The 11,362-nt window shown below is 34.2% G+C and overlaps 1 protein-coding gene across 1 annotated transcript in view; it reads right to left on the reverse strand.

Annotated features, from left to right (window-relative positions):
• spopla (speckle type BTB/POZ protein like a) overlaps positions 1–4,527 on the reverse strand; it is a 15,582-nt gene extending 11,055 nt beyond the window's left edge. The window contains exons 1-3 of the mRNA XM_016680850.1: positions 4,340–4,527; positions 3,182–3,259; positions 860–987 (exon numbers count right to left, since the gene is read on the reverse strand). Coding sequence (XP_016536336.1) covers positions 860–947 — 88 coding nt within the window. The 5' untranslated portion in view covers positions 948–987; positions 3,182–3,259; positions 4,340–4,527. The remainder of the gene's footprint in view (positions 1–859; positions 988–3,181; positions 3,260–4,339) is intronic.
• Positions 4,528–11,362: the final 6,835 nt, after the last annotated feature.

Raw genomic sequence — 11,362 nt, forward strand, 5'->3', positions numbered from 1 at the left:
ACCTTTTGAGGTCAATTTGTTACCATGTAGAAATGCTGGTAACAGGGTTGAAATGCAAGTCAGCACTGGTAAGTCGCTTTTTCCTTTTTTTTTTTTTAAATCATAAAATAGTGTTTTTAAATTTGAAGGAGACGTCAATGGGTACTGGTCATTCTCCCCCTTTGCTATTTTTGTTGCTTTTGATACAAAACAGATCCATCTGCCTCCAGACGCAGACAAAACTTTTTGTGCTCTCTTTAACAACTGATGATTACCAGTAATTCTTAAATTACATTTAAGGATTATAAGAAATATGTTCATATGACTCCATTAAATAGTACTTGCACGCTCAAAACTATTATAGTTTGACCAGGGGCATTAATCTGTCAAATGTCATTAATCAGTCGACCCCAATGTACATGGGCGCATAACTGTTTCTTTAATTTTAGTAGGTTTAAATTGAATTGAAAAAAAGTATTCTGTAGTGGCTTTCCAATTAAATAAAAAAACAACAACAACAAAAAACAATTATAGTCATTTCCCAAGTCAATTAAAAACATGGAATAGAGCCAGAACTGGAAGCATGAGGGCATTTTACAGAACTTGGGATAAGATACCTTTTTAAAATTAAGTTTAGTCTGTTGGTTTGTCCCCTACCTTCTGCAATGTAACGAAATGAATTTTATACGATTTCTGATCAACTTAAAGTACAGTTAAAGATAAATATCCATAGAGCATTCAGGGTGTCCTATATTATGAGCTAATTTCATGCTAACAATACAAGCTGCCCTATTAAATCTAAATGCATGCGTTTCAAAACAGGATTAAATAATTTCTCATCAATATAATGCCCAAAAGAGATAATTTAGTAAATGAATTTATTTCTGTACCTGTGTGTAACACCAGCTCTCTGCCACAGGTCCACTTGACATCTCCCCAGGAGGAGGAGGGGTGGGAACCCGTGACATCACTGGCTCGGATGTACCACTCACTGACGTCCTTAAAGCTCTGACAGTTTCAAGAAAAAAGAAAACACAGTGTTATTTCTGGAAAAATTACCACCAGCTATGATCTCAACATTTTCTAATATTAGTGGAAAATGCCTGGCAAAATACCCACTTACTGGAATTAAAAGTATTTAACAAGTTACATTTGATTGGAAAGTTATTCTGCTTAAAACGTAAACAAAACCCAGACAAGATGCATCTTCTGTAAAAACAACGCCACAGATATTTTGGTTGTTGAAAGACAAAATACTGCCTCCATTTCTACGTTCATCGCTATTTGAAAAAAATATCTTTGGAGTTGGAAACAATTCATTTCACAATTCAACACTCGATGGACATGTTTCAGATTCTAGCATCTCTTGATAACTGAAACATTGTTCCTTTATTTACTGTACAGACTTATAATATGTAGTGTGACAATGGCATCAAGACAATGTTTATTGTTCCTGTGTTTATCAAAAGTGAATTAATTAATTTAGTTATAGTTAATTCATTAAAATCAATTATTTTCCTGTATTACTTGAATTAGTTACTGCAAAACTTGCTGGTTCTGTAATACCAATGGAAGCCCCAATGGAAATGACCATATAAATAAAATACATTGAACTGTACAATATTTTTTTATATTGTAAATTTACCCTGACAGTTTTTTTTTTCTTAATTTTCTTTTACATGAATGTTTCAGTTAGTTTTTACCTTATTGCTGGCACATCAGAATTTGCACACTGAGACATAAAGGACATTCCTACCCTACTCTAGAACAAATTGCTGCAATTATATCAATTGTATTTTATAATAAATCCAAATTTCTAAATTATAGTAAATCAAACACATAGTAATTCTGTTTTTGTCACTTATAGACACTAAGTTAAAGTGTTGTTTAGTTATTATCAACACTTAGCATTATTCCAACGTCAGGACATCAATGACCATGAAGAAACAAGAAATTAGTCTCTGTTCTGTGTGTGAACTGCTGCTGCTCTAATTAAGATTTAACAGCTCTTTCCACATGAAAACTGAAAATGAAATTCCACTTAGTTCAGCTTAAATATGCCACACCCAACTCTTCAAATTACCTCCAAAATCACATGAATTTTAAGCCCCATTTCACTGTTACGAGTTTCTGAAACATCTGACTGTCAATGTTTTACTAATCACTGCCATTTATGTTTATGATGCTTGCTGTGATAACTTATTGACTATATAGTCTAATGTGTGTTTACATCATAAAAGTCATTGTCCAGTCACTGCTAATAAGGTACAGCAAGGCTTTAAAAATTAACGGCTTCAAAACTACAAATTGTACACCATGCAATTTCTATATCAAAGTCACTGTAATGAGACGCGACCTGGAGAGAAAGTCCTGGAGTTTTCTGCAGCTGTACCTAGCAAAAAGTACATTGGAAATAACCCTCCCTCATCTGCTACCGTGTGCTGCTAATCCGCTAACTTAAAGAATGGTACTTCACATTTTCCATGCTTACAAGAAGCTACCAGAGCAGAAAGCTCAGCTAATTATTCAGCAACCTTAAAACACATTTTATACTCAATAAGTACTTTGGAACTATTAAGAAATTTAGCAGGTCGTCATTCTGTTTCTTTGCTTCAGTGTATGTATCAAAGTCAGTTTATATAAATGATCCCTTATAAATATATATTAAAATTTATCAATATTTGTCATTATTTTTGCACAAGTCCAAATATTTATCACTTTTGTGTTTTAAATTTAAATAATTTATTAATGTTGCACATTTCTGTGTTAGGGATTATGTGAAATATTGTGGTATTTTTACTCAAAGTTATCATGTGGAAATCTCAGCATGATACCTTTATGCCTAGTGTTTAACTTGAGCAGCTCCTTTAGTGATTATAGATTTCATGTTTAAGTTTACATTTACTGATTAAATAAATGTACATATATGCAATTTTTTAAATGCAAGAAAATATGCAATACCAAGCAAAGCAGAACACTTTGATGACGTACAACACCAACATGTTTTGCATGTTCATTTGAAATAGGATTTGCCAAACAGTAATGAGATCTCATACTGAGAACACATGTATTAGCATGCATAGGCTTGCTACTCAAAATCTGTTTCGAGTATGTTGCAGTACCTGTACCCCACTCCCTCTTAGCTTACCTACAAAATATGAGTCATGCAACATAAGGAATGAATGAAAAACGTTTGCATCACCTTTTGAATTCTTGAAAGATGTAAAATATGGAGTTTTTCCCTCTATGTATTTATAGAGTCCTTCATTGTCCCATCTTCCTGTAAGAAATAAACAAATATAGATTAGGGCAAGCAAATGACCAAAATAATGCTGTATAAAAAAAACTAGACTGTCAACAAATCATAGCATTATCTATGAAAAAAGCCACCAAGATCAAAACGAACTAAAAACTTACACCATTAAAATGTATTCCCCCCATTAAGTTGAACGTTAAGTTCAGAATTACTGCAACAATATTAAATCTGGACATAGGCTCACATCAGGAAAATCTGTTCTACACTACAAGTTATAGAGAACTGAAATATTTCATCTTATGGTAAACATAGTTTTGAAAAAGAAAAAAGCTCTTGTGAAATCAATTTGATGAACTCAAGAATTCACCAGAAACTACTGTTTGGCTAACACGTTAGCTAGAGTTTTGCAATAACGCCAAAAATGCAACAGAGGATGCAAAGCGGACAAACATTTTTTCTAGCATCGTTGCATTATCTTCAACTGCTGTTACTAAAGTTGCGGAACAAAGCTCACAATTCTCGATATTCAGGATGTAAAACGAGTGCGACAAAAGATGAAAAGAGAACTGTTAGCGAACACGGGTTTCAGTTAGAACAGTCATTTCCGATCGTCATCTACATGGCTTCACTGTTCAGTTATTACACATTTAACCCTGCTTAAGAGTTGTTCAAAAACGATATTCATAACCAGACAGAGAAAACATGATGTAATAAACGGTACATATTTGGCTAACCCAAGCTAATGTTTCCACTAGCAAGATTAACTTCACTTTAGCCTTCACAGTGCAAATGTAGCGAATTTATCTGCTCACGAACCATCTGTAAGCTTCACTTTGCTATGTTACTCCTCGCTTGTAACACAATCAAATCAGGTATGGGTCAAGTTAAATCAGGAAGATGATGTTTGGACTCCGCAGTAGCCGGTGAAAACAAAGGCCCTACACTGATCCCAATGACAGGATGCTAACCAGAAGCTAATGTAAATCCTCACGCTCTGTTACTGGAAGTAAAAACAACATCGGCTAACTAGCAGCTAGCGAAAGGCTAATCCTTCTCCCTCCTGTCTGCTTACAAAAAGTTTAAAAAGACGTCGTAATGACGTACCTTTTAATTTTATACTCCCATATATATCGAATAAAACATATAGCTTTGTGTTTTAATCGCTCCTTCCACCGTGCGGCACTTTGGACTCTTTTTCATTCAGTCTCTTCACAAGGTTTTCTTTGTCCAATTTATCTGTGCTAGCTTACAGTTGTCTAGCTGGCTTGTAGCTTCTCGGGCTAGAAAATATAGGACATTGCGCATGCGCGAAGTTTAGGTAACGTTCACAGACTGGATTCCTCTAATGTGGATGCATAAAAGCGGCTCTTTTACTATTCAGATCAGAACATTTAGTTCAATAATTTAGTGTAGCTTCTAGCTTTTAAAATTAAACAAAGTCTTGATATTTGTCCAGAAGATACATACATTTGAATAGGGTAACTGTTAAATTAAATAAAAATAAATAAATGAAATACCCCTTTATTCAACACAATATGACCATTTGAGCATCATAATGGATGATCCCATTATGATGGGAAAAACTCTTATATTTCTCTGATGATCTGCTATGATCAGCAGATCATCAGAGAAATATGAGTTTGTTTGTTTTTTTAAACAAGTCTGATCCTTAGATTTAAAAAAGTGATTCCCACTTTTGGTAGGACCTATTACTAACATTTTTGTGCTGGACACCACACCACACGATCCATTTAGCAGTCTGAAGTCAGAACCTCAGCCAAAGCAGGATCAAAACTTTGTGTGGCAAGTGGTCAGGATGTTATGCCTGATTTTTGTAAAGAGTGTGTGCTTTGAATACATTCAAATCAAAAGCTTGGGCTATTTTCAGCACTAACAAAAAAACAGTAGCCAATATTATTTTCATGTCAAAATATGACATTTTATGAACAAAAAAAGAATAATCAAAAATACTTAAAATAATATTTTAATTTGTAAAAAGGACTTGCCTGTATCAGACATTTTCGTATTCAACACTTTGAGGAAGAAAGTCAACAATGAATGTATACTTCCTAACAAATATATGTAAAAGTACTGTTTTTCAAACAAAGAAATATTACAGGTTGAAACAAAGGGAATTTGCCTTATATGCATAAGACATATGATCCTTGAAGTCCCATATGATCCTTGAAGTCCCATATGATCCTTGAAGTCCCTTTGCTCTTACTAATTAATTCCAAAAATTAGCTAGAGCAAAACAACTAAGTGACATCCTATAGTTCTTTTTGTGTGGACAATTTGCCTTATGTGCATAAGGCAAATCTACGAAAAGATTCCAAACTGATTTACAGGAAATTGGTAATTTATTTACATCGAAACGTACATTTCACCACACTTCATCAAAAAAGCCATACTATGTGGTTTTGCTGACTCAAATCCGTTCAGCTAGCACTATCACTTGCTGAAAACATCCCCTCCCCCACTGACTGAAAATAAGTTGGTGGTTTGTGCCTTGCAACTAGATACTGTTACTATAACTGAGGAGTAGATCTTTCAAAATTAAATTCTTGTCTTGTCTATTTTCATCATACAATCTCTGCATTCAAAGCATGTTGCATTTATTCCTGTTTTTGACTTAATATGTCTCCAAAAATGCATTGCTGACAATTGTAAAATCAAATAAACAATTCATTATTGGTGGTATGAAAAAGCAGGTTTAGCTGATTTAATTCCAAAAATTAGCAAGAGCAAAACAACTAAGTGACATCCTATTGCTCTTTTTGTGTGGACATAGATCACACAAGTTTTACTATTGCAGCTTTTTTGCAGTTTATTTATGATTTTTTTGAAATGACCAAATATCAATGGTCTCATACGTCTATTTTAGTCTTGAAGTGTGAATATCAATCTCAAGTAATCCCCAGGGACAACCAGAAAACTGACATACAAATATTTTATGGTCAGAACACAGAGTGAACAAGCCACAAAACTAACAAAATGTCAAGTAAAGCTGTCGCATCATTCTGCAGGACCATTTTTAGCAGCCATGAATTGGAAACTGCTGGAGCACCAGAGTCACTTTACAAACTAAAGTGAGTTTAATATCATCTTAAGGGTTGCCAACCAAAAAAAGAAGCTCTTCCTCTGAAATCAACAATATCAAGCTTGACTGAAATTTGCAGCTACTCACACGGACAACCCAGATGTTTTCTGAAGAAACGTCAGATTGAACAATAGTAGATCTGGAACGTTAAGAGTTGAAGTCCCATATAATTCTGGGTGGTTGAGGTGGGGCGAAATGAAGTGCAGGTGAACTGCAGGGAGTCCAGCAGGGGGTCTGGGATGTCCCTCAGACGCTCCAACACCATTATCACAAAAGATTCCATGATCACAGACACCAGAACAGCCTTGTAATTATCTAACCGGTGATGGTGCATTTGTTGGAGACCAGGATAATGGTGAAGCAGAGGGGAACCTCACTCGGCTCCAGAGACTCTGTGACGATCTGAGTTAAACAGGCAGGGTAATCAGGCAGGGTTTTTATAGGGTTTATGTTGCAGACAGCAACCCTCGTTCACATTTACACTTTACTTTTAGTTCGAAAGCTCATGAAGAAGTGTTCAACCAATGAGTGTTGGTCTGTTAAACATTAATAAATAAAGAAATGTGGAAGTAATATTCTCCATACGTGGCCCAATTCCTGTGATTCATGTGCCACTTTCTGCTTTCTCTGGTGTGTCAAACACAATACTGCTTCTTGTAAGCCTCTCTCTGAAACAATATCCCATAAAGGCTTCTTGTGAGTCTGTGATAACCAATTCCCTCTCAGAAGGATGGACTGCAGAGAGAGCAATAAATGACTATCTCTGCTCCAGTTCTGATTCATGTGCAAAGTATGGCACACCCTTCAAGCTTTTTTTTGTTGATGTATGCTTAAACATTTTTGCTGTCAAATATTGGGGAGTAAAATGTCACATTTTGCTGACCACATCAAATGCCTTTAATGCCACAGCAGTGGTGCACTGACCTATCTTGAAGTAGAAACGTTTGTTGATATGATCACATTTTAAGGAGATAGAGAGGATATAGGAATTCTTATCACACATTTACATCAGTTTGATTTTAGAATTGCAAAATGGTGCAAAACGGAGTGGGTCCATAAATTTTCAGTTCTATTAAAACCCTTAACATTTTTCAGATAAGGCATATCCTTGTGCATTTTGGTACTTAACTTGTCAATATAAAATAGTAATTTTTGTTTCTTTGTTGTTGTTTTTTTCATGAGAGTTAAATTACAATGGAGTTCTCACCATTTAGTTGGTCATCAGCCTTTATTCATCATGAAATATTGTTGGGTTGGATTATCAGATAAAGCAGCATCTCTTGATAGTCCACATAGTTCAAGATCTTGGATCACATTTGTCTTCAGCACTCTTTACAATTTTTAATGAATGGGATGCTAAAATGTTACGATGCTAAGATGCCCATGGGATTGAAGAAGGGTGATTTTGTGTCTGGGAATCCATTTATGCCCAGATTAGGAAACAGACCCACAGCATCACAGATCCCATGCCACACAAAACCTAAAATCAACACAAGTATTATTTCATTTGGGATATATATCAATTTTTTTTTCTTTCTTTTTTTTTTGCTGAAAATATTTAAAGAAATATGAGATTTTTCTCAAATGTACAGAGTGAGATCTTATTATAAACATACATAGCAGATCAATTCATTTGGATGCTTAATTAATTAACAAATAATTGTCAAGGGTGTTTCAGTTCTGATTCTGCTTCTTTCCAGAACAAAATCTGAATCTTACAGTTTTTGTACACCAGATTAAGATATGCAAGGTAAGCAGCAACACTTTGATATTATTTTAAATAATTGATTCCCCACAATGTAACACAGGGCTAAATAAAGGAAGAACATTATTTTTTTTTAATTACAAGTTAGATTTTGAAATTATTAGCTCTGAATAACTCTTTTGTGTTATTTAATGTATTCATCAGGTATAAATAGTCCTCTGCATGAATACACATTGAGCAATGAGTTTGACTTTTTTTTTTTTTTTTTACCTCATACGTACAATACTCTAATTAAGAGAATCAAAAACCAACCCCGATATTGTTCCTGACAAGCATTGAGGGCCTTAAGTGATGGAGACTGATCCAGACAGAAGTTATGAGCATGAAGAAAGGCTGCCGTGACAAAGTGAACCCCGGTGACCTCATCAGAACATGGCCATACAGGGAAAACTGATTTAGACATTAGTCACACTTTCTTCCACCGTCTTCGAAATACAGCGATAAGCCTAAACAATAGGAGTTAGAAGAAAAGCTGAAAAAGCCACTGTCATCTAATTTGATCAAATCTAAGTAATATCCTATAGGTGAATGACTAAATATTCATTAGATTGATATGAAAAATAGCCAGCGATAAAATATGATGAGTAGTTCTTGAGAAAGTTCTTCGTGAAGTAATTTAAATTTTCTCTGAAATAATCAAAAGCATGAATACATCATTTTTTTCTAAAGAGATCTAAAGAGATTCTAAAGAGTCTGTGGGAATCTTTCACGTTATGAAATTTACAAAAGTTCTCAGGGTTGGATTAAATGTACTACATTGAACATTATTCTGAAGATTACCATAAACAAAAAATATTAGGCTTAATAGTCGCACATTAGATTAAAGAGCACAATAAATATGGTTTACTTGCAATAAGCTTGAAGGAAAATTTGCTTTTTAAGTTATTCATTGAACAAATAACACATTTAAGGATTTGGAGTCAATTGCTGTACCTAAAAATGTTTTTGTAATCTTTTCAAACTTTAAGTATGGAAAATTATTTCTTTGCCATTTTTCTCTTGAGGTATGCACATTTTTATTTCATTATGATTTTGCATCTGTTGCTTGTTTTTGGGTCCACTTTCAAAAAAGCTCATCCCATATAGTATGGTTCTCTGTTATAAGAATTTCTCTTAGTTACGCACGGCAGACTTCTCTAACCCCTGAGTAGCAGAGTAAATCTATGAGACACTTCCCACTATACTTTACAGTCTGAATGACATTCTAGTCTAAAAAGCAGAGTTTTCTGTTTAAAACACAGCATTCACAAGTTCACATATTCTATTATAGTAAAAAGGAAGTACTGTACGCCTAGGAACAACAATAAGAAGAAAGATCTGGACTTTAACAAGCTCTTAAAAATTCTTAAACATAATCAAGTATATTTTTTAACCTAAATCAAACTAAAACAGTAACTACAAATAAATATAGATGACTCTCTTGCCTAGATAATGCATTTGTCATTTCATAGATATCCATGATACCAAGTACCGAGTAATGAGTGGCATTAGTTACAAGCTCAAAAGATAGAATAGAAATATCCTTTATTGTTGCACAATGGAGAAATTAATGCTTTGAGGTTTTTGCTCAGATTTTAGTCACTTATCCAATTTTGCAGAAGACTCACTCCTTAGTTGCCTAAACAGAGGGGATGTTAGTTGCCAACAGTTCTTCCAGCTGAATTAGAAAATAGAGCAGGTTAAAAACAAAAACATAGCAACTTCTTGATGTTGTGTATGTACCTGTAGATGTAAATAATCCATCTGGCCAACCAAGCGGTTCAGCTCTAAACAGTGTTTAGGTAGCAACCCTTAATCTATACTTTATGGTTTAAGAAAGTTAAGTAAATAATTAGTACAACCTCATTTTTATGTATGAAAAAAAACAAAACAAGAGCCATTAGAAAATTTTAAATATAATATATTAGGTTTGCGATGGAGTGCTAATTTTGAGACCAGTGACCGAAGCTGTGATATTGTAAATGTTCAGTCTGATCAGTAAGCCATTATTTTAGAAAAGTGTTTCAGGCATTTCTAAAATCTTGATTGTGCTGCACAACAAATAAAGAAGACTAGAGACTGGAGGTATTTATAGACACTGGAGTTTCTTTTCTTTTCATTCCTTCCTTCCTTTTTTTTTTACATAATCTTGTTGCATGATTAATTTGAAGTCGACCACAAAGAATGTCAATTTTTTGTAGACTTATCTACTTTATATGCGATCTAACCTTGAAACACCTCCCCAAACTAATCACAGAGCCTGAGAAAAGAATGTGTGGATTATTTCCTAAAAAATATGCAGAGCAGCAAATTATTCTCCTCCTACATTGCGAACATGATTTCTTTTCCCCTGCAGTACTCTAAAGGTGTCCTTTACCTTATGTCAGTGTGCATCAAAACTAAACACAGAGAAATGAGCTCATGACACCACTTTGACAATCTTACATGATAGCTACATGCAAAAAGTCACATTTTGTTCCAGTTCTGGGTTTGGTTACTTTATATTTATTTAAAAAGGTAAGAGAATTTGTAATTATTCAAACGGCTAAAAAAAAAAATTAAAAAAAAAATCAAACGATTTCCATAAATAAGGAATACCAAGTGTTTAAAAAGCCAAAGCTCCCTTCAAAAGTGGCAGGAAATGGAGTGCAGAAGTATGAGTGCAACTCTAAACAAGATTAAATTACACTTGTGTCCAATTTCATTCCTCTTGATTAAGCTTTTCCCATGTTTCTTGACAATCTTTGAGCCTTTTCGCAAATTTGACAGGGTTGATTATGTGGTACGAAGCAGATGCTCTGCTGCTAAAATGTCCATTGACAATTATTGCTATTCTTCATAGCTCATTTCCCAGGGAGCAAGAGAGAGAAATTGCACACTGGCTCCGTCTTATTAATAGTGTCGCTTGATATGCAAATGAGAGACTAATTTAACCAAAATAGACAATTTTTGTTCTGGTTTGATTATCACATGAACTATGACATTCTTGGAAATGTATTCTAGTTATTAGTTTTGATAATAGCCCATTTCAGCAACATTCAGCCAAGTTTCAGTTGATTAGAGACAAAATATCTACAGTGATAACTTGACAAGCTGTGTCTGGACAGTACCTGTTGTCTAAGCTGGTTTGTTTTAGTTTCTGTGTGACTGAATTGCAAATACATTCACGCCTGATTAACTTTTCCAAATTCCAAACGTCAAGAACTGTTTTTGAGATTTTATATGAGGGAGGAAAAAACCCCAACAAAAAACAATATTGCATATAGTTGAATAAATAAGAAAA

The sequence above is a fragment of the Poecilia formosa genome, unplaced genomic scaffold (assembly GCF_000485575.1).
Source record: "Poecilia formosa unplaced genomic scaffold, Poecilia_formosa-5.1.2 Scaffold259, whole genome shotgun sequence".
Taxonomy (NCBI): domain Eukaryota; kingdom Metazoa; phylum Chordata; class Actinopteri; order Cyprinodontiformes; family Poeciliidae; genus Poecilia; species Poecilia formosa.